This window comes from Thermobia domestica, chromosome 7 (genome assembly GCF_964235325.1).
Source record: "Thermobia domestica chromosome 7, izTheDome1.hap1.1, whole genome shotgun sequence".
NCBI classification, from domain to species: Eukaryota; Metazoa; Arthropoda; class Insecta; order Zygentoma; family Lepismatidae; genus Thermobia; species Thermobia domestica.
In genome coordinates this window covers 10,894,965-10,920,524 of record NC_137460.1, presented here as the reverse complement: position 1 = coordinate 10,920,524, position 25,560 = coordinate 10,894,965, and the positions used below count along the sequence as shown (strand labels likewise).

The 25,560-nt window shown below is 31.6% G+C and overlaps 1 protein-coding gene across 15 annotated transcripts in view; it reads right to left on the bottom strand.

Moving 5' to 3' along the window:
- cac (calcium voltage-gated channel subunit cacophony) overlaps nucleotides 1-25,560 on the bottom strand; it is a 1,271,727-nt gene that overhangs the window by 280,462 nt on the left and 965,705 nt on the right. For 11 of the 15 annotated variants that reach the window (XM_081764099.1, XM_081764101.1, XM_081764098.1 and 8 more), the window contains 4 exons: nucleotides 19,946-20,061; nucleotides 17,412-17,471; nucleotides 15,505-15,606; nucleotides 6,286-6,306 (listed from right to left, as the gene is read on the bottom strand). In XM_081764099.1, the coding sequence (XP_081620225.1) occupies nucleotides 6,286-6,306; nucleotides 15,505-15,606; nucleotides 17,412-17,471; nucleotides 19,946-20,061 (299 nt within the window). The remainder of the gene's footprint in view (nucleotides 1-6,285; nucleotides 6,307-15,504; nucleotides 15,607-17,411; nucleotides 17,472-19,945; nucleotides 20,062-25,560) is intronic. The other 4 variants (XM_081764105.1, XM_081764112.1, XM_081764104.1 and 1 more) reach the window with 1 other exon arrangement.

Sequence of the window (25,560 nt, the reverse complement as noted above, 5' to 3'; positions counted from 1 at the left end):
TTTTATGCCATACGTCTACATTGTATTTATACTGAGCCCTCCTGAAGTCAATCTGCAAGTAGTAATGGAGCTCCTCATTTAATGCATGCTCTGCTAAAAGAAATATAAAACTCTAACCTAACCTGAAAATGTAAGAAATGTGTCAAAATTTGGTAGAACCGTCTGCTCGAGTAATGCTTAGATAGTATATATAGTGACCATTAACTCTTTATTAACCATTTTTTGCAAGCAACAAAGCAAACTTTCTGTCGTTTATATTTAGCTAATTATATGTCTATACATTTCACATTTTCACATTTCACATTAAATAAATTATATAGTTTTTAAAATAGATCTACAATTGAAAAATAATTGCTTTTTATTAATATCCTGTTACATTGTGAAATTAATTAATTCATTAGTATACGTGGCATCTATACTATTTCTTGATATTAAAACTAATTAATAAATATGTGTGATATAATATATGCTTTCTTGATATTTTACCTTACTTGTAGCTTAACAGTCAATATTAAAAATGAAACAAGTAGAGATAATATTTGTAATGGTTCACAAAATTCATGTGTTTCGCTCAGCTAAACATTACGAACATATGAAGCTAGTTATCAACCTAATAAGTTTTTACTAGGCAATCAACCTAGATAAAATAGCCATGTTTATGAGATAAATAAACACAACTTTAATTATATATGAATGTGAGCGATATTTTACCTTGAAATGAGTTTCATAAAACATAATATTTTTATGTTTTATCAAAGGTTTGGTACTAATAATAGTAATTGGAGGAGAACTATGTAAACTGATAAATATTCGATGAAAGAAATTATCAAACTAAACGAAGCTAATATATCACATCTCTGCATCTTACGTTTTTTCATAGTATTAGTTTTCTCTTACATTTTATAGTAGTTCTGGTGATTAAATAATAAAAAATATGTGTAATTCTTCTTGTACCAGGCTGAGAATTGTTTTGTATAATACAAATGTTAATAGATACTTCGTAGTTATGAACAACATCTACATAAACTTAGCAACAAATATCAATCAAAATAACTTTGACTGGCGTAATATTATGTTTGAGTAAGGTAGATTACAGAGTGGTAAGATGAATAAGGATAAGTAGATTGTTAACTAAGGTAAGGTTATGGGTAACATAAAGTTCTTTGGAACTTTCCTGATAGCATTCTTTAATTTGACGTAACTTATATTGAAATTATAGAATTATCACCTTATGTACGAATTTGGCACTATGCTTGATTTGTGTGCTAGTTTAGATAGGTTTGTATGTATAATGTTGTTATAAAATAACATAATAGACATACCAAATATTTTAAGCAACAGAGATAGAAAATATTTATTACAATAGAGTTTGTCTACTACTTGTACTAGTACATGTATGTTACAATAACTACAGAAAGAAAACTTCCAACATCACAACATAAAAATTTTCAAATACATTTTGTTTGAATTTAAACGTAATTTTAACGTGAAATAAACTTTTTCGTTTCATGTTCTTCGATCACTATACACATTTTTCTTTCTTTTTTATTTGTGTTTAAAAGAAACACTAAAGTATTAATGTAGAAAAGAACAAATCAGCACATTCACACACACTAATGACTATTAAACATATAAATTTGAGAACATACCAGTAATGTATTGTTCCTAACACACATTATCTATATTTCCATAGTACCATTCATCTATTTGTACAATAAAAATACAAATAGCTACGCAAAGCAACGTCTATTTTAAAAATAACTAACGTGTGACAGTTTCACCAACCAACTGAACATGTTGGCTTAATCAGACACTGTAAAAACAAGTGAGAGTTGCATCTAAATATAACAGAATCCCAGAAAACGGTTCTAAACACTGATTGGCTGATCAAAACAGACTCAGCTAATCATAATAAAAGTTGACAAAAATGAAACTAAACACCCGCAAATCCATTTTCTCTCCCTGGTTCAGTGGAAAACTAAGCTACAAATGAAGTCTTACCAATAACTTGCCTCACTGTTCGTTAATTTTAAGTCCTGTATTCCAATTCATAACACAGATTTGCTTTTCCTTAATTTGTTAATACAGTGTCTGATTAAGCCAATATGTTCAGTTAGTTGGCGAAACTGTCACACATTTATTATTTTTAAAATAAACGTTGCTTTGCTGAGCGATTTGTGCTTTTAGTGTAAATTATTTAAGACAGCAAAGCTAGTATGAATCAGTTAGTCATACATCTATGTGCTAACTACTGTAGTATAAGAACATAACCTATGCGCACGAAAAAAAGAGAGATTCGAAGAAACAACAAATAGTAACAGATATCGCACACTTGATATTAAATTATATTTCACAGTACCAATAATGTATCTTCAGTACTAATAAGAAAATAAAAAAACAAAGCTTTACGAATGGACTCTGAAAATAGATCTTCTTCGAGTTAACAGATATATAACTAATCATGCTACAAAGTAATATATATGTATGTATGTAGATATATATATTATGGTTTAACAGGTATTATTAATTCCTTGAATTATTGAATAAAAATGAAACCATTCCACCTCAAAATAATCTACTGTCAAGCGAGTCAAGGCCTAAATTACAACCTCAGAGGTAAGCAGAATAATAATGATAATAATAATAATGATAACGTATTGGTAAAGCAGTTTGCATCAGGTACTGTTTTGGAATACGTAATGCAACTACTATATAGTTATACACATACCGACTTCAATAAAACCAGCATACTCATGCATACTGCAAGAAACAATCGATGATAATTGTAGCAACCAAAAGATATAAATAATTACTTGGGAAAATTAGCAGAACGTTGATTGGCTGGGATATGAATTATGTTTCTACCAATCACAGCACCTTATAAAATAGTACATCATAGCATTATTTAAAAAGTCACGACTAGTTAGTTGTTTTTACATTTTTTAAAGGATTGTTGGCCTACAATTTGATGTGGAATCATAACCCTCAGTACAACAATCCTACCAAACAAGGAGTTCGAGATTACGTGCGTGGTGTTCAATTGAGTTCTTGGGAGTCCGTGAAACTGTTGATGTGATTCATAAATGTATTTTTTATTTTACTATATTTAGTATGAGAAAATGGACAAAGTTATGAATTAGAAGAAGATAAAGCAAATCAAGGATAATACAGCATTACGCTGGAAACAATTTTGCAGAAAAAAGTTTGTAAACACTGATAATAGAAGTTAAAGCAAGAAAACAGAAGGAAATAAGGATACGTATTACTGTTCTGAATGAGAATGCGAAAAAAACTCATTTACACGATGTTGTTTATCACAAACTTAGTTGGATGGATCCAAGGACTTCATGCACCGAACCAAGGACTTCATGCACCATTGAGTTACCGTGCCCTCCCCCATTTTTTTTTTTTATTATTATTCATGTTAGTAGCTAATGTTCAGTATATTGCTTATTTTAAATTCTGATTCCTGTAAAATTCTTATCCTATTTAGGTTTAATTTTTTTTCTGAAGCCTCGGTCGCGGTAGTTTAAAGTAGGACACATGGATTAGTAACATAAACAAATATCGTATTAGCTCGAATAAAGTACAATATTTTTAGTATAAAAACAATTTCGTAAAAAGAGCATAATTAATAAGAAGAAAGAATATTATATCAATCTAGTCCTTTACAGTTAAAACAAAGAAATTTCATACCACGTAGGACTGTTCCATTTACATCACTTTCCTGCGACCATGCTATAGCGTTGAGCAATTTGCTAATAATGAATTTTTCTATGCTTTTACGAGGTATTCAAATCCATCTGAGCATACTTTTCGTACTCAATACAATCTGAGTTTCCATGTAAGTTTCAATAAAGTTTCGACGTAAATCGAGATCGCAAGAAGATTTCATTATGTGCCTTACTTTGGTGTTATGTTCGTGAACTTTTGGAGTAAAGTAAGTCATTTTTCTTATAAATATGTGTCCTATAGCTTCTTATATTTGGAGTACTGTATAGGTAGGATTTTACATTTGCATACATTTGTCTTGCTAATGAACACTTAATAATGGTGAATATAAGATATTTAAAATATCTGCACTAAATTTTTAACGTTATAAAATGGGAAAATCACTGTATTATGATAAATCCATTACAATGTTAGTCTTAAAGCGCAGAACATGCACTCAATTAATTTTTTTTTTAAGGACTAGAACTATGATTCAATACAATGTGAATCCCTTACCTACAAGGTGAGCCACGGAAAATGAGACACTTGAAAGTGGCAACACTGCCAAATTGAAGCGCATGGTGGCGCTAGTTGCCATGCCATCTACATCAGAGACCTCTGCCACTTAGTTTATTATGAGTCATTGGCCAGTGCACCTACGTATTCAATCGATGGAAGCCTTTGTTCACGAAAGAGTATAGTTGCTGTTCAGCGGAAGCTGCAATGTGGGTAGAACCGGCATTTTAGTGCCAAATTTGAAAGCAAGTGGGTGAAACAATGCCACAACAATTGATGCTACGCCATACGACAATCTTAGGGCCGTACTGAGGAGTCTCATGGAGAATTTGAGGATTTGTGTCCGACCAAGAACGAAAATTCTGTTTATAGACACATTTATTCAGGTAGAAATTCGTCTCATCAAACATCATAAGGTTACCCAGCGAGTCTTCCTCTTGATGCAGTTTGTCTACAAGCAGTTGGGAAAAGTCTTTTTGTTAACTAATCGTAGCTGTTTCACAGTCTGTATAGTGTGTAGATTATAGTGTAGGTCTTCTTTCAAAATGCGACGCACTGATATTTGCGAGATGTACAGTGTTCTTGCATGGTGACGAGCTGATCTTTGCGGAATTTGCTGCGAAGCCTGGCATACACGATCGATGTTTTCTGATGTATGGACTGTCCTTGAAGGTTCTTCATGCTTTCTGTTGACAACAAAACCAGTCTCTCCATTGTTTTACCCACCTGATAATTCCTTTCCTGTTTGGTATACTAAATTATCGGTCCTGGCCAGGTCGCAGTTCCCGCTGAACAGCAACTACAATCTTCTGTGAACAAATGCTTTCACCGCTTCAACACGCACTTGCACTGGTCAACGACTCATGGTAAACTAAATGGCAGACCTCTGTGATGTAGACGGCATGGCAACTAGCGCCACCACGTGCTTCAGTTTAGCAGTGTTGTTACTTTCAAGTGTTTCATTTCCCATGGCTCACACTGTATTTTCAAAGTGTATTTCATATTTTACACTAAGTACTTTTATTTTTCCGTTAAAATTATCTCAAAAACTTAGGGCCAAATTGTATTTAAGGTCATAGAATGGCCGGGGTAATACAGTGTAGAGAACAAACTTTTGAGTAGTGGAGGCTTTCGAAAAAAATACCATCGGTAAAAATTTAATTTTTGTCCTTAGAAGTTAAGAAAAGAAAGCTCAATTAATATATTTATTATCGAAGAATATATCTTTCTGGATCTATATGAAGTTTTCTTGTCCTAACATGTAACGATAAAATGAACATTTTTTACTGATAAAACCTCTCTCAAGAACCACCACTTCACATTGGCTTAGAACATTGTTGCAATATTTGTATAGCTTGTATATTCTATTCTAGAACCACCCTTCCCCGGTGTTTTCCCTTTTGTTTCTTGGTGTATTTGTCCTCGTTTCTTATATTTTTAAGCACCGAGATCAGGGCTCTTGATAGTGCAAGTATACCGTAGAAATTGGTATTGGCACTAATTGATATTCTTAATAACATTACTTCACTTAATGCTAAATATAATGATCAATTTTCCGAATCTATCTGTTGAAGTTAATTCTCTCTAACTTAAATTACATTAATATATTATCAAAATATAATCAAGCTATCCTCATACAAATGGGGTGTTGAGAATTTTTAAGATTTATGTTAACACAAATTTTGTGTACAAGCTGAGTGATTTGCAGACATTTCAGCTTCATAAATTTAAAATAAAATAATATTAATAGTATTAAATTTATTTGAGATTCAACAAATAAGGGAAAATGTTTTATAAGGTGCTGTTTTTTTTATTTTTCGAATACCATCAGCATGCTAAAATCTAGCATCACCTTATGGAATAAAACTCTGTACTTTGCCAATACAATACTTTATACCGAAATATTACTTTTTTTCAAAAAAATAAGTATCTTCCACAGCAAATCTTTTCTATAAAATAACTACGAAATACTTGAAAATACAATGGGAAAAATAATCTACTAGAATCTATACAAAGAACTAATTTTGCAGCAACACTACAATTTGACAATGGTCATACCTTTGAGCTTTTTCTTAGGCACTGAAAGAAAAAGTACTTGGTAAATATCCAAAATCTCGCACGACTTCTTTTGCTGTTTCAGATCAACTTAAGAATAATTGAGAACTATTTATACCAATAAAGAGTACACGAATTTAGAAATACGGTAATATAATTGCAAGCACATAATCTCCAAGGGCACACACACAAAAAAAAAAAAAAAAAAAATGATAAATAAAATTGACAGAGCATAAACATATTAATATAATTAACTGATAGTGGTTCTGCTTAATTAAGTCAAGCTAAATATGAAACATATCTTTTTTTAAAATCTCCGATAGTTTCTATAGTAATATATTATAAAAATATATAATCTTCGATCTGATCTGTCAGTGTACACGTTTACTACCTCATGGTTTGAAATTCAAACTATAAGTGATCTACGTAGAGTAGTAAGTGAGGGAACAATATTTTAAACATAACAAGACCTACCTTGGCACGTTGCTAGAAGGAAACATCATATTATTTCTCTTAAACCAATAAATTCTTCTCAGATGGATTTAAAAAGCAGTAGTTAAAATACGCACGTTTTGAATCTGTTGTGAGTATGTTTAAGGAGGACTATAGAAGAACAAGGGAGGAAACTGAAGAGCAAATCTCTACCAAATAATCAGAGAGCAATAAATAAATGCACCTTATCTTAATATAATGAATGGTTATAACAATTAGATTTAACTAACTTTAACTAATTTTACCTTAGTTTGGCAGATAGATAATAACCACAATTAAATGTTCCTTGAAATAAATCTTTTAATGCCCTAACAATTTAAAATTCTCTTACCTACTTTACAGTATTATTATGTTATCCTAATATCAGTTTCATTACTTTATGTTAGATTCATTTATCTTGCTTAATACAATTGAGTAGAGTAATGTATTTTTTCTTCTGAAGTAAAAAAAAAAAAAAAAACACTTAACTTCCAAATTTATGCGGATCCATAGTAAATTTTCACCAATTTTGGTACATTGAAGCATTACGATTTTTCTTATTATAAATTAAGATAGTGTACCATGTTGGTTTACTAATTTGTTATCTAGTATAGATACCATAGTTCCAGTTGAACAAAGTGGCTTTCCTCGAGGGAGGTCAAGTGGGTGAGAATTAGAATTTTTTATCACTATGAACTAAGGGAAGAATGTCTGTTTGATATACTAAATTTTGTATACGAAATTAGTACTTTAGCAGATTTTCTTCTCTTGTTTGTAGCAATAAAAGTTTGATCTTTACCTATGTGACTTCCCTCTAGAACCCGCCACTGTCCAGTTCTCTTTTAACTTTACAGTAATGCGTATCTATGACAGGCTCAATGAATAGTTTAAAAGAACACCTGAAGTAAATTAAATCAAATGTTATCACATTATTTATTTCCATATCCAAGAAAAAAGCAAAATTATTCGAAACACGAAAAGTCAACTCAAAAACGCATCAAATTTATAAGAGAACAAACCTATTATGACAAAATTTTTGGATGTTCATGAAATTTTTGATCTTGTCAAAAAATGAACCTTAATTAAAAGGTAGCATTTATGATATATGTAGAAAGAACATATGTTTTCTTACGACAATTTCATAGTACTTGTCCTTGCTGCAAATTACCTAAATTTTACCTTTTGTTTCTATTGCTTGCCTCTTGAATTGGTCTTAGTGCTTATGAGAGCACAAATCTCGAGAATTTTCATGTTGCATTTGTTTCAAATTTAGGAAAACTTTTATTGTGAGTACTTTTTTATTCTAATATTATGATGTTTAATTCTAATAACGTGTCAAGTTCACCATTTCGATAGATTTTAAATTAATTATGGCAAAACAATGTGTAAGATGGGCAGAAAGACACTGTATAACATATTAGGGAAGATACAAACATTTCTACAGAAAAACAGTGACACAAACACTTCTACAAGTGTATCTTTTATTTAAAGGAATGGATTTACACTATTATCTACGGTAAGTATTTCTATTTATATACAAATCGGAAAGAAATAAGCAAAATGACAAATTTAAGGATTTCATTCCTTGAAATCCAAAGATTTATAAATTACGACTGGACCACAGAACAAAACCGGAACTTCAGGTATTAAAATATTAATGTTAAAAAAATATAATTTATTGTAAAAGAACCCAACATAAATAATACCTGTAATCACTCGTGATAATATAATTGAAAAGAGATACAATGACTTATTCTGAACAATGATTCCCTAGCTTTAGTGAATCATTTCATCACTGTTTTCCATTTTTAAGTAATATACTAAGATAAGCACAACTTAGACAGTTTTACATAAGAAAATTTCCTGAATTTTTATGATAAAAAATCGTAAAGTAAATTTATTTTCAAACTAGGGACATCTTTATTATAGCTATGCGTGTTTTATCATTTCAAGACTATATTCATCTGAAGATAATCTTTTTCGTGTGGCGAGCTATAGAAAAGGAATAAGTTGTAACAGGTAAAATATAATGTAAGCATTTGCTCCTTAAGTGAATGTATGTGAATATAAGTAAAATAGTTCAGTCAGGATACCAGTCACAAAGTATCAGAAATCAAGTTTGAGTCCTCCCAACTTCAAGATAAGATTAGCTCCTAGTTGTATTTATTTATTTATTTATTTATTTTGAATTTTACTTCCCACGTTTTAGCTCTTTAGGGTAAAAGAGATTATATATCTCGGTTCCATTACATACAAAATTCTCACTGTGATACTATATTAGCTCTCAGTAATTATTTAATTCTATGATTCTACTTTTCATAATATTTAAATTGTTTATGGTAGGTTTCTCGTCATTGTCTCCCCGTACACTCAAATATATTAATGTATTTATTGGAATTTATTATGAGAGTAGTTCTTACAAAATTTGTGCTTTACCTAATTTAGTATTACACAGAACAATACAATTTTCGAGTAATTATGTACATACGTATCTCTAAGAATAATTAATCAGAATTAGCATAAATCCAAATACTGTAGAATTTGTACTAAAACTTATTTATACTTTAATATTCAGTGTGTACATAAAACGAAATACGCCAATTAATTACTTGAAATATTCATATTAGTTAATTATTATGTGTCTCTGAAGAAAGGATTTGATGTTTCGTAGCACAGCTGTCCCTAGCACAATTCTTTTTGTTAGACACTTGAATAACTCCTTTGTGAATTTCACTATGATTTGAATATATTTTAAGTTTATAGGCAACTTATTGTACAACATAATGGACATCGGAAGGACACTATATATGTATTAATTATTAATATACTTTCGATGTAATAAAAACATCACAAACGTGTGTGAAAAGGCGCTTAATTTCTTTTAACATATATAATAGTTTAGTACAGTAAAACCTGTCTTCAACGGACCCTTTATTAAACGGAAATATTTCACGGTCCCATGAATTTTGGAGAACAAAACGTGTAAAAGTCCCTTCACTAAGCGGAAACTGTGTTACGCGGACAACGGAAAGAAAAATAAACATTTAACGGGAAATTCTGAGTTCCGGACTACAGCGTTTAGAAGATGTTTAGACATTTTGTGAGACATATACATTCCACTGTCTGCGATAAAATGTTCGTTCTTTTGTTAAATATTTCTGGACAGTGTTTACCTTCCCCAACCACTACTCATATTCACCCCCAGAAATTGTCTTTAATACCCGCAACTTAATCAAGAATCATTCGGAATGTCGGAAAGAAGAAAACGAGATAGAGGAAGAAGAGGAATAAGATACCGAGTTCGAAGAAGAGTGTAGAATAAATATATATCAAGATGCTCTCAGAAGTTTTACTGCAAAAATTTGCCTTACGGAAAAATGATTCTGATTCCTTTGTATAATTTCTCAGGCTAAAATGTATGCGGAAAGCAAGCAGCCAAGCAGCAATGTACACAGAAAACCCTGCTTGGCTATTAGAAAAATAAAGAAAACGTGTGCATAGTATATTTTGTATTCATTTTATTTTATTTTATTTTATTTTATTGTGTGTATTTATTCGTAGATGAAAGAAGTACTGTAATCGAACAATGTACGTACAGCAATATATTTTCACAGTATGCTCCTTTATAAGCATGTATTTTTTTTTAAAGGAAAGGTCTACCTCCACTAAACGGAAATCTGACTTTAACGGAAATTTTTGCAAGTCCCGCTCGATTCCGCTAAAGACAGGTTTCACTGTATATATAAATGGTAAGTGCAAAGTTTTAGATTAAATAATTTTGTTAGATTATACTGTAAGTAGTATTATTTTTCCCCTGAAAAGAATTAATAAAATTTTCCCCTACATCGACAAATGATAATAAGGTTTTAGAAAAAGAATCGAAGGCGAGATATTTAAAAACAAAAAGCCCTTATTATAAGGACTAGAAAATGAATTAAAATTAAAATTTAATCAGTGTAAGCTTCAATATTTTGAGGGAAGGGAATGTATGCCTTAATATTCCCTCGTCGGTACGGCCTTAAATATATAGAGTTCCTGTACTTTCTTTCCATCAAGAGAAAGGTCGAAAATGAAGGTTAAAGCCAAGAGAATAGGGTGCTATATGTCCTTCCACTTCTAATACTGAACGTTAGTAACATTTTTTATTTTTATTTTATTTTATTTTATTTTATTTTATTTTATTTTATTTTATTTTATTTTATTTTTATTTTTTTATTTTTATTTTTATTTTTATTATTTATTTATTTATTTATTGCTTAATTTAAAAGTGTATCTTGACAAGTTTACCAGTTTAGTGTTAGTTATGAAAAGACTCTACCAAAACAAATGTAAGTACGACTAAGAAAATTATATAACGAACAGGGAGTTGTTCTAATATAATTTTTAACTAAAAGATTATATTGACAGGAGTTTTGAATATATAATGAGCTCACTAAAGAAGGTTTAGTGTTTTCCATAAGTAGAAGCTTTGCTTTGTATATAATTAAATATAAACTTATTATTTGCTGAGCAAAACAATATATTTACTTTAAAAACTAAATACTTGTGACAGTTTCGTCAACAAACTTTTTGGCTTCATCAGACACTATAATATACAGGAGTAATGTACAATCTTGTATATAAACATAAGGATGAAGTAAAACTGAGACCAGTATTAGTTTGCCGAGGAATTATATTTGAACCACTGGAGGAGGATTTAAAGAAGATTTTAGAAATGTGAAGCAAGCAACAAGACAGTATCAGTGTAAAGAACTCGATGGAGTTAAAAAGAAAACTAGAGAAAGTAGGACAGAGCAAAGTTAAAACAATCATGTTCAGTGTTGACGTAAAAGCTATGTTTCCAAGCCTAAGAAGGAACAACATTATTAAAGTCATTACAGAATTGATGAAGGATAGGAGGATCAATAGTTGGAGTGGAGAAGGACTGACGGAGGCCCTGAAGACTATATGGAATAACAGTTATGTGTTATAGGTGAAAAGTTAGTAAAAATTAAGGAGATAATAAGCATAGGTTCCAGGTTGAGTACGGTGCTGGCAGAAATTGTGATGAATGACTGGGTGAAGAAAATAAGGATGAAAGGAAATGACAAATTAGTGTTTTTTGGTAAATAAATTTATGTTGATGATTGCTTGGGGGTATGAAAAGGAACTGTAAGGCAATTGGAAAAGTTTGTAAAAGAAATTGAGGATATAGAGAAAGGCATACAACTGGAACTAGAGGTGGAAAAGGAAGAGGGTATAGTTCTCCTGGATATGAGAACAAGGAGAAAACAAGGAGTGATATACACAGAATGATACCAAAAAAAGTTGCGCGTCGGGAAACTATTGCCACGCCAAAAGTGGTGTGGATTACTTAACCAGAAGGAATTTCATCAATAACATGGAGAATAGAATTATGCAAATAAGCAGTGAAAACGACACGGCAGTACAGAGTATATAATCATTCCATAAGTAGCTAGAGAATAACGGATGTGATAGTAAAAAGTTAAAGTACAGAAGGAGATTGGAGAATAAAAACGGAGAAAGAGAAGAAAAAAGCCGAGAAGGGGAGCGAAACGAGGAGGGATAGGAGAGAGAAAAATGTGATGGAGGATAGAAAGTTTGGGGTAAGAAACAGAAATTATTAAAAGAAAACTTAAGAATTTGGGAGGCATATCAACATATAGGAAAGGAAGCAAGAGACTGTTGGAAGTGATAAGGGTGAAAAGAAGGAAGAAGAGAAAAGAAGAGCAAGGAATATTGATGGAGAAAAAAGGAGTAATCTACAAAATTCAGTGCAGCGAGTGTGATATGTATTATATTGGAGAAACTGGAAAGAGACTAAGAGAAAGATAAATTAACATGTGAATGATGTGAGGTTAGACAGGGACAAAAATGTGGTCTATAAACACATAAGGAACACGGGACATGCAGTAAAATGGAATGAAGTAAAAATTCTAGACCAAGAAGATAGAAGAATAGTCAGAAAATGGAAGGAAGCACGATATATTGAAATGGAGAGTAATAAAACAATGAACTGGAACTCAGGACTTAACATCGACCAGAGTGGAATAAGTTATTAAAAAACCTTAAAGTATAAGATTTGAACATGTATATTTACTATGGTATATATAATTATTTGCTTAATTGTTTAAGTTAATTAATTGTTAGTTTGGTTTAGTTTAGTAAAGATTGTCATTTTGTGTTATTGGCAACAATAGAAAGAGCCTATGTATAGAAATTTAAAATCAGTATACTTGAAGGGGATTGGCGATGCCAGAAGCCAATCAGAAGCAAGATATCTCAGCTGTTGTTTGTATACAAAATTGTACAAGGGGGAGTTCGAGGTGTCGTGATAGGCAGCAATGCCTCGAACTCTAGTTTAATACTATGTTATATTTACTTCTAGTGTCGTTTTCTTAGTTCATTTTATGTTTATTACGAATCTTAAAGTGTGGATATTTTTAGTGCTACAAATTTTCATTATAGTGGAAAGTTAGTAATATAACAAACAGTTTAACACGGACGATTTCGGGTTTAAAGCCTGCGCCATATTGATTGCAACTTCGGTTGCCATCTTGACAATTAAAGTGGATACCAATTTTGTTTTAAAACAATTTTACTATTTAACAATTCCAGAGTAATAGTCGACATGGCTAATGGCCGCGGCATTCCTATTATACAACTACTTTTGTGGTTAGAACAAGAACAAGATACTCCTGTATATCATAGTATCTTATAAAGCCAAAAAAGTTAGTTGGCGAAACTGTCACAAGTAGTTATTTTATTAAGTTATTTATTGCATTTTTCATCTTTCACGGCACAATAATGGAACGTTAAAAATTAATTTTTAGGTTCACGTTAAAATAATTACTTGAATGATAAAATCAAAACATTGGAATACCTAGAGAAAAATAAAACGTAATGATATTTATCAATCACAAAAGCAACTGAATCTAGAATTAAACTGCAAACATATACTTCAGACGTGTGTTTTGTTTCAAATCTAATTAATTAGATATGCTTCAATGATGGAGCTAATTAGTAATTTTGAACCGTTAGAGATAAAAAAATCACAGTTTAGTAGATGAGGAAACACTAAAATTAATATATTATCTTTTAAGTAAAATACTTTATAATCAAACTTTAACTGCAGTATCTGAAATTTTGACTTTACCTATTTTCATAATTCAATATGAAAGAATTATACCATTATAAATAAAACACTAAAAGCCACTCGGCGTAACAGCCCATCTTGAGGGCCGAGCTGCTCCAACGCCATCTGTCAGCAAACGGCTGAACTACGTGCAGTCTATGGCGAGTACGTGGTCAGTTCGTTGCGTCGCCTTGTCACTAACCGACCTATCAAGGGCTTTCTAGATTTAGTGGCCATCACGTCTTTCATTCACGTAACTCCCCAGTTTGCCTCACGACGTTGGGTGGACATCGAAAATTGGGGAAGCACCGGTCGGGAATCAAACCCGGGACCGCGTGGAACGTGAGTCCAACGCTGTAACCATTAGACTATGGTGTCCAGCAACTTATAAATAAGCAAGATCTAAAAAGTTCGACAAGAGAAACTACATTATTGAAGGTATAACCACGAAATAAAATGAAAATAATATGTCTGGATCATTTTAGTTTACAATCAACGATAGTGACTTTTTCTTTTTTTTGGGGGGGGGGAGGACGGGGGAGGATGACGCGTAGAGTGATATATTATTTATCTATTACGGATAATTTATTGGTAGAAGTTCGTCCTATTTACATCATCATGTAATAACCTAAAATATAGAACGTAATGTGAAGTGATAAGGACTTAGTTTTCCTAAGCAACATGAAAAGTAAAAACATAAATTTTAATAAACAATTTACAAAGTTGTTAATTGTGAATATGTATTTTTAGGTTTTATTTACTTAAATCAAGGTAAGTTAATGCATTTGCTGAGCAAATAACTAATGCCTTTCAAAACGTAAAATTTCTTTTTAATTGGAGTATCTAATACATTATTTTCTTTCCAATTTGACATTCATGAAGATGAGATTAAAATAAATATATGAAAAAAGATATTCCAGTACAAAATTGATCCAATCGTGCTTATTATTTTAACTTCTAATGATACTGATCGGTTCGAATCATGTGAGTAAACCATAGCAAGACGAATCAATGAGCTAGATGGCAGCACCAGTATCTTCATGCTGTGCAGAGTATACAAAAAGTTTTCCTACTGTGGTACATTTACTTTGGTATAACTATTCAAACAATGTTCTCTAAAACGTGTGGTCATATTTTCAATCCCAAACCATCAAATTAATACTTTTACGAAATAATAGAGGCAATATGAATGAATGTAATATTATTATAACATGCTAAATAAATTAGTGATGGTACTTACTTTAAAAGGCCCTTGGGGAAAAAGGATTGAAAACATTGTGAAAGTTATCCAGAATTAAAGCTAATATTTCATTTGCCAGAAAAAATAATAATGTGTACACGCTACATTTTGATTATAATACTTTATAGTTGCATTCTGACGCTTTCAATATAAAATTAGGGGGAAATATTTCTTAAATTAAAAAAAAAAATAGAAATCAATAATTCATCATACTTAATTCAATATCTAAATTGAATTAATTACGTGAATTATTGTATTTAATAAGGAATTAAACGATGAAGCAGAACCACTATCATATTATTAATAACCAACAAATAATGTATTATTATTATTATTATTATTGCTAATAGAAAAGTAAATCCTAATTTTAACTTACCATCATCTCCTTCTTCCTCATTCTCCTCTTCTTCTGTATCTGTACTTTTACTTTTCCCCAAATTTTTCAATTTTTTTCGTTTGGCTGCCGCTCTTCTTCGAGCTAAGTAATGGTAAAAATAGTAATTTAATTACTACACTATAACTTATAAAATTTCTAATAGTTTATATGGCACGAATTTTAGCAAAGCTGGCATGATACGTACGAGAAGAAAATTATTGTATCAATTTCAGAACAAAAGAGTAATAGAGAGACCAGAGATTATTCAGAGAAGCTATAGAAATAAAACTAAAGATGAAAACTACAAGGGCCGTTCAGAAAGTTACCTCCGATTAGATAATAATAATAAAAAAAAAAAAAAAAAAAAAAAAAAAGAAAGAAAGAAAGACCAAAGTAAATAAGAAGAATTTATTATACACATCTGAAAACTACTTCTTTGCTCTATTTTCAACATAGTTTCCATAGACATTCAAGCACTTATTTCTTTGCACTAGCTTAGAAATTCCATTAGCATAATAATCTCCGGCCTGTGCCTTGAACCAGTCTGTGACCGTGTCTTTCAGCTCCTGATCATCACCAAAGCGCTGAGATCCAAGCCAGTTTGTGGAAATGAATTGAAAAGCTCCGAGACTATGAAACGTCGATTTTCACGAACTTTTTCATCAATTTTCTGAACGAGTGCACCAGTGACCACTGATGGCCTGCCAATCCTCTCTTGGTCATGAATGTTTGTTCGTCCACTTTTAAATGAACGAACCCATTCGCTAACAACTTCTTCACTCATCACACTTGGTTCATACACTGCACAGAGTTCCAGAAGACTAGCTGCTGCCGAATATTGTTTTGCCGTAAGAAAACGTATAACAGCTCGCACTTGGCGGGGTTTTCTATTGCAGCACACATTTTGAGACGCTATAAAAGGGAACTAGTGATCAGACAACCTTCACTCTACCACGGCTGGATGCAGACTAAGCTACCGCGCACGTCTGTGCAAAGATGATAGCCCTGCCCCCACTACTTCACGCACATTGATCAATAGGAGGTTACTTTCCGAACGCGCCTTGTAATAGAAAAGATAGCCCCAAATTTAACAGTATATTACAGATGTTCTTTATCGCTAAACTTAGACTGTCTCTCTGGCAGAAATCACCCAACAGCAGCACTCAAGAATTCCAATGAGCATTCCGTCAGACAATTATTTCTGAGTTTTGTCCTCACGTCTAAGTTGGATATCAGCTTTGAAAATGGAATCAGTGAGAACTGTGGATAAATTAGCATTATCAACTTTGAAAATAAAAGGAGTTAAAGCTTTGGAAATGTTAATACCATCAGCTTTGGAAATGGAAATGATTAGAACTTCAGGAACATTAGAATCATGAGCTTTAAAAATGGAAGCAGCTAGAACTTCGGAAACGCCAGAATCATCGGCTTTGAAAATAGAAGCAGTTAAAGTTTCGGAAACGTTGGAATCATCGGCTTTAAAAGTAGAAGCAGTTAGAATTGCAGAAAAATGGCCATCACCAGCTTTGAAAATGAAAGGAGTTAAAGTTTTGGAAACGTTAGAATCATCATCTCTGACAGTAGAAGCAGTTTGAACTTCGAAAACCTTCCTATAAGAAATTAAAGTGCAGAAGAATACCCAACAAGAGATTCCTCGTGTTACAAATAGGTGATGTTAATGATCTACCTTCATAACACTCTGGAAAGTCTAAGTGCCTTTGCGTGTCATTTATTGTTCTAATTCTCAAGTGTCCCTTTACCCTAGGTCCTCAATTTCTAGTTTCTCAATTAATGTCTTATTGTTACACAAAGGGAAAATAGTTGAACTTCCTTAAGTTGTAATAGCATTTTCCCTTTCATTCATTCTTTCTTTTCTTTCTTTTTTTAAAAAAAGGAACAAAACTTACCTTCCATTATATGCATTTTTTCCTCTTCTGTTGTTCTCTCCTCCGCAAGTATAACTTCCTCTGAAAAACACAAATTTTGGTTTAGGTAATGAAGTAAAAGATTTCACAGTAAAGTTAAAAGAATAAAATACTATATTAGTATCAATATAATGACAAAGATAACAGTAAGAAACCCGCTATTACTTTATTATTTGTTATCATGTTTATCTGTGGTAAATTACACAATTATTTGGAATTTTCATCAGTTAGTTTAATCATATTCATGCAATTGACATACTCGTGTGTTAGTTCTCAAATTTTCTTAGGAATATATTACACAACATTTGTACAAATCCTTCTAGACTTTCAACTGGTTTTATTTTATTATTTTTGATTGTCAAACGTAAATGGCAAGATCACAACTTTTCATCTACCTGAAGTTATTTCGAAGCACAATACAAGTAAATCAAGAGTAACTTTCTCGAATATTTTGTTTATTTGTTTATCTATGAGTATCATTGTTGTCAAATCAAAAAGCTTTCCAAGTAGCAAAAAAGCTTTTGGCCGGTTGGCGCGTGCTTGGCTTTCGGCTTTCTACGCTTGCACTTTCAACGGGTGCTTTCATACAATCTATCTTTGATATATTTGCAAGTGATGCTTTAGACTCTTCGCAGAGCGTCATAGCATCATTGGCTATTGACTTGATTGGACTCATGAAACGCTTGCGTCAAGTTTGAATGGAACACTGAATGCAAGGTTGCCCCCATGTAACTTCGTTACTGGAATCCAGCTTGCGGCACACTTGCACATTTTCCAATCAAGCTGGATACAAGCTTGGCCGACTTGCAATGCAAACTTATAGCAAGCGGTTTGCAAGCTGTCTCTGCTACTTGGGTTATGTTCGAGACTGCGACCCATAAACGAAAATTTTCTTCTTGTCTTGCTTGCTTTCACTCTCAAATTATCTGTTCTATTCGTCTCGTTAAATGATAGTCTTAATTTTACCTCGAACTAGTTACTGCGCACAAGCCTCCCTTACACTATAGGTTAAAATTATGATGAATTGAAACATCTAATTCTTTTCTCATCCTTATAATAAACAGCAAAGAACGTTCGCATTCACTATAATTAGTATTTATTTTCAAATAATTAAATTTAGTTAATATAGTTTAATTTGCAATTAAATTGTCACAATAGTTTTATATCTGCAAATTGCCTGCACGATGTAAGTTCAAATTAAATCGTGAAAATAGTTTTAAATCTGTAAATTGCCTGCAACTAGCGGCTTCTATTGACATCAGACAGGTGGCGACACCTATTAGCTTGAATGTGTACTATTAGAAGTTAGTGTTACTCACAGATTGATACATTTTGGTAATATAAACAGGATGCCAGTCTTAGTATCACTTTTTCAAATATTTCTCTTCTTTTCAATGTTTTTAACATTGGAACTCAACTTGTTCTTTTATTTATTTTCAAATATTGGATTTGGCTTTACTGTCACTTAATTTCACACTTAGTCTAAGACTAAAACACTTAGTCTAGTCTGCATCTAAGATTAAGTCGTTGTTCTAAGTACCTATAAAGGCGAGAGTAAGATAAAGATTGCCTTTGTAAAAATAAAGTTGTGTCAATTTTTTATTTCGATTTTTAATTACCATAAAAGGATTTTCCAATTTTTGATCATCATAAAAGATTTGTATCAATTTTTTATTAATATAAAATTTTTGTGTGAATTTTTAACTATTAAGTATTTTGGCACAATTTTGAATACATTAAAATATTTGGTTCACTGTTAATAATGGTCATAGATGAGGAACCACATCACTTGTTACTTCGTAAATTGAATTTTGTTTCAATAATGTTTATTCTATGTACACATTAGGTTTTACTCATAAGATAAGATTATAAAGTTAGCGCAGAAGTCAATATATTAAAACAGATTTAGTAATATAGCTATCTCGAGTATAATGGAATTCACCCATTTTTAAAGTGACTATTTTTGGAATCATACAAAATTATAATAGAAATAATAGTAAAGAAAATTGATCTAATAATATTAATAATTCAGTCAGAAGACAATAGTTTTGCTAGACGGATTTTTTTTTAAAATTCTTGTCTATATCAACCTATCTCGTAATAAACAGTAATACCAGATTAATTATCTTGTATAGTTATCATTCTAGTGTGCTTTTGCCTATGCTGCCACTCCTCGGCTTTTGTATACATATTTGCCACGTTGTTATGTTCACTAAGACCGCGTGAAACTGCTGTATTGCTACCGGGACCGACAATATACTTGTTTTGTTGTTCAGGGTTTGTGTTGTTCCTGTACTATTGATTGCAGAAACATACTATTTCTCTCAACCAATCTAACCAGCGCGCACATAATTGAATATTGATTAGAACCTATGTTTTCTAAAGTAGGAATTATAGATTTAAAAAAAAAAATCTAATAACTCTTCACCCCTACGAAATCTTAGAACTATGAGGTATATATAGGTACAAATATAATATTACAAAGCTGTAGGGACTACTCTAATATAATAGCTTACCTGCTTTACATATCCACTCAACATAACCATTCAATTCTCTTTCTAACTGTTGCTGTCTTCTAAGTTTTAAAAATTCTTGTCTGTTTTCTACTTTTTCTCTTTCTTTGGCAAATTCTCTGCAAGAAGGCAAGGTTAAGGTATAAGCATTCAAATAACTACTGGTTGAAAACCTCGATTAAGGACAAAAGTTCTCAGCAGAATTACAAGAAATACACTTCATGTATGCTTGTTCAAATTAATTAACAGCGATGTCACTTTAATTATGTTAGTATATTTTGGGTGATCTTATTACAGTTTATATTTCATTTTTTTTTTACTAATGTCATAAAATCAAAATAATTGAATTAATATACAGCATTAGCATAAATGATTCATTTGTCTTGAAAAGGCTGTATTTTCAAAATTATTACACGTACACACATGAAGGATATATGAAAAGAGCCACAAACTTTCCAAGTTTGTAACTATTGTGTACAGTTTGACACCCCTTTATTGGCACATTTCAAATCGTGACCACCTAAACGATGAACTTCCGTATCGCTGGATTGAGAGTATTGGTGAAAATGGCCTAGCTTTGTTCCTCTGGCCTCCCAGATCTCCTGATTTAATGCCCTGCAACTTCTTCCTGTGAGGGGATGTTAAGGACCTTGTTTACGTACCCCCACTACCGCAATCCTTAGTCGAGCTCAAAGAACGTATCAGTGTTACAGTGCATACAGTTGACAGGACTATGCTAGAAAATTTATGGAATGAGTTCTAGTATTGTCTGGACGTGGGTTGTGTCACCAAAGGGGCACATATTGAACATTTGTAGAGGGTGTACGAACTTGGTGAGTTTATGGTTCTTTTCGTATTTCTTTCATGTATGTACGTATAATACTTTTGAAAATACAGCCTTTTCAAAATGAATTAAATCATTTATGCTAGCCCTATATGTTCATTGATTCTAATGAAAGTGAATCTGTGTTCAAATGTTTTGGCGAGTTTCTACAATGCTCACAATTTAAGTCGTGCATTATTTACTGTCTGGTAAAATTAATTATATTGATAGATAGTATGGTTCAATAACAGTTTTGCATTAATAGTATAAAGTTTGATTGAATGCACTGTTGTTACTTAGTTATACAAGAGTGCTTAAGAGAACAGACTACTAGAAATGATACAAAAGCTAACCATTTTTCTTTTACTCGTTTTTCGTAATTGAAAAGAGATAATGAAATGTAACTTACTACAATAATAGATAATATTATTATACATACGAAAATAAGAATCGGAAGAATTTTCAGTGTTGCTATCCATAGAAATTACAATGTGGCTGGAATATGAATTACCCAAAAATCTAGGTTAAGGCAGTGACTAGAAAAATAAACTCAACAGTAATTGATGACTTATCATGTTGTCTTGGCCCCTTGTTAGCTACTTTATAAATAATGTTTGTATTTATCTTGTAATAAACAGTGCAAAATAAATAATTTTGTAATAAACAGCACAAAATAAATACAAATATTATTTAAAAAGTAGTTAACAAGGAACCAAGAGTACACGATAAGTCATCAAGTACCGTTGAGTTCATTTTCCTAGTCGCTGCATTAACCTAGATTTTTGAGTAATTCATATTCTAGCCACAGTGTAATTTCTATGGATGGCAACACTGAAATTTCTTTTAATTCGTATTTTCGGATAAGAATTCGTAGAATAACATTATATATTATTGTAGTAAGTTACATTTCAGTATCTCTTGTCACTTACGAAAAATGGGCAAAAGAAAAATGGTTAGCTTTTGTATCATTTTTAGTAGTCTGAACCCTTAATTTCTGTCCTAAGTTGAATTTACAATGTGAACAGTCAGATATTTCTTTTTTTTTTTTAATGTGTTCAAAAATTACAGTTTTCTTTGCAACTTATAACGATAACTTTATTTGCAAGTAAAAATATAAGAATTGAACAAGATTACAGAATAGAACTTTTGTCCTTCATGGAATAAAATACGGGATTTAGAACATAGTACACAACACAAGAAAATATATTTATGTATCTAATATTATTTTGTTATATAGAGATTAATTTATAAGTACGAACTAACTAGCGAGGTTGTAGGTATTACCAACGCTTAAGGGGGAAAATATGCTATAAAACACTGGAATTTTAACCCTTCATTCATTGAAGGATAAAAATCAATATTACGTGAAAATAAAGATACAATATCTACTCAGCAACCAATACTGCTTTTTACAGAAAATTACATAATTTTAGAAAAATAGCTCCTATAAATCTGAAAGCTTCTAGCATCTCTATAAATATACTACAATGTTAATATTAGCGAAAGATATTCGATGATATATTTATTTCACCTTCTGTACATTGATACCTGCTTGACATATCCAACTTAAATAAGCGTTTAGTGCGTAGGTAAAATGTTGCTTTCTTCTACTCTTATAAAATCTTTCACGCCTTTCAACTCGAGATCTTTCATTTGAAAATTCTCTGGAATAAACGTACACTTACCATTATAGAATTCTAACAAATACGAAAGTGAATGTACAATCTTCAAAAGAAATCTGGTCTCACATCTCTGAAAATCCTTATATTTTTATCCTAAATCAAACAAATTGAGCCGACTGAGTTTTTTTGTTAAAATTTCTTACGTACAATTGCACGAAAATTGCTTTTAAAAAGATGTGGGTAGCCAAGATTTTTTAAAAGAAGACTGTACATTAAAACTAGAAAAGTCATGAATTTTTATACTTATTCACATGTGTTGTTTAAATGATGAGAAAATGAATATAAAATGATATAAAATTATTATTTTTATAACATAGAAAGCCATATGTAAGACTCATTAAATAGCTGTTTTTAGATGAGCAGTTATATTGTATATAGCATTACGGAAGCTAATTGAATTAATAGGGTTGAAATTAGGATCTTTGTCGTCGGGCAAGTTGTAATCATGATCACCCATCACCAGCATCCTTTAAACGAAGTTTCAAGTTCTAATTAATTTTATTTTCTCAATTTAAGCTTCAAAAGACGATTTTTTAAAAAGGAAAGTAAGCATATTATATAAGCTATTTAATTTATAACAGTCCTGGGTTTCTTTCCTGTTTGTCTCTGTGAAATCGACATGGTTGCCAATCAACAAATGAAAATTTTCACAAGAAAAGTTAACTAATGGCACTACAAAATTTTTCTTTGGCTTATATTAGCGGTGGTCTACACGTTTATTAGCCTAGAGCTTCGCATTTACGTCCTTGTTCGGGCGCCATCTATAACAATCCTAGATTTGTTTCCTGTTTGTCACATGGTTTGATCCCTATGATGGGCGAACTGTTAATAACGGTTTTGGGTTTTTTATTAGATTTTTACGGTCCGAAAGGTACGTGTCGCTGGAAGTAATGAAACTATAGTCACTAAATAACTGTAGGAGCACGTTTTTGTACAGGTACAAGGTAATAACATTTTGGTTACTAACTTGTACTTGCAAGAAAAGGTGTTTCTACAGTTATTTAGTGACCATAGTTTCATTACCTACAACGGCACGTACCTTTTGGACCGTAAAAGCCTAATACAAACCCTAAACTCTTATTAACAGTTCGCTTATCACAGTAATCAAACCCTGTGTAAAACAGGAAACGAACCTAGTATTGTTATAAATTGTACTTTTAAACCGTGATTCCGAACTCTTTTTCTGATGACACATTTCAATGAATTCTTACCACATCGCGACAAACTTAGGTTAGATACTGTAGTATTGATTTATATATAAAAAATTCAAGGGACTAAAAATTCATTTTAACTTGTTATTAAAGACATCATGGTAAAAAAATAAAATATGTCATATACAGTTTAACCTTATAGATATTCTGTGCGATATAAAATTTATCTTTAAATGCTAAAATTTCACGACACATCTCATGAGGCTGCATGACACACCAATGTGTCACAACACCCCTGTTGAGAATCACTGTTTTAAAACTTAAATCTAAGTTAATTTCTTTCTATTTTAAATAAAATTTATTTCACTTTGAACTGAAATAATAAATACGTATGAGAAACAAAGAAAATAATCAATTTCTCTGTGCATGAAAGTACTCATATAATAAAATTTGTAGAGTGTAAAAGTGCGACTGGACAGTTATCGAAATCGAATCCATGATTTAACGCGCTGATATGCTATCCACTATGCTACCATCTTTCTTTAGACTAATAAGACATATGCTTGTTGTGCTTGGTTCTGTATATTAATGAACATCTATACATCTATGTATACATGACTACGACAACATAAATAGACTGATTCAACATTGAACAACGAAATATTGCTCTGTTATGATTTGCAAATACGAAAGTTTGGAAAGTTACTGGCACTACTGCAGCAGTTGCGACTGCTTCACTTGTTACGCAACTTTTCAAAGGTATCATATCAGTGTTCCAGTATTTATATTCGTATTAACAAAACAGTCAACATATTTAACAGAGTCTGAGACTAGCCTTTCTACAACTCAGACATTTAGTGATTACCAACATAATTGGAGCATATTTCAAGTGCACAAACATTTGATCAGCGCCTTACAATCTAGTAACGGTTTTCCAAGAGGGAAATTTTATTATTTATGTCCTACACAACTTGGAAGTTTAAGACGGAATGGTATGGATTTTCATTTCAAAAGATACTTTATTCGAATTTTAAGATTCTTCTAGAGTCAAAAGTTCCTCCATCATGTCATATGGTTTAGCAGGGCAGTGGAATAATACACACCAAGAACGGACGAAAGAAAACAGTTTGTGTCTTGAAACAATATGTGTTAAAAAAATTTAATAAGGAATGTTAAGGTAAGACGTCTTTGTCTTTTTACATATATAAATATACCTAGGCACATACTTCCAAAGACAATACGATATACCCCAAAATATAATTTCAAAATTGGATAGTGAATAAAATTGATCAAAATACAGCAAGATTAAGGTCTGCTTTCAGCAAACATCACAAAAATCTACGAAAAACAAACCAAATGATGCTTAACTGTTTGTTATGACTTTTAATATAGGTATCTCATGTATCTGAAAGTATGATATTAAAAAAGAAGAAATGCAATCTTTCAGTTTTACGTCCCACTATTATGCCATGTAGGCTAAAGGAGACGGTGTTGGTGAGAACGAATGAAATGGTGGAATGAAGAAAGTGGGATGAAAAGGGAGAGTCCCGAGAAAGCCTGCGCACACGGTGTTTGTCCACCACAAAGTCATTTGGCACGAGTTGGGATCGAAACAGGAACCCTACGTACTAGAGGTAAATGCTCTATCCCTGAACAACCACAGCCCTATTGTATTCAAAAATTGGTTGATGAACAAAAGTTTAATTAAACTGAATTCATTTTGATGGGTGAATTTTACTTGAAATATGTATAAGAAAACTCTACTGTGATTTGTCATAAAACGAAGGAAAAAGGGGAATACCATATATATTTCTTTGGTTGTTTGCATTGGTGATTCTTGAGGCAAGCCACAACGGCTAAATAAAAAAAAAAAGTTATTGATACGAGCTAAAGGAAGAAACCTTTCCTAAGCCTCTAATTCTTGTGTACTTGTTTCTTCCCTGTAGGTTGTAGCATTAAAAT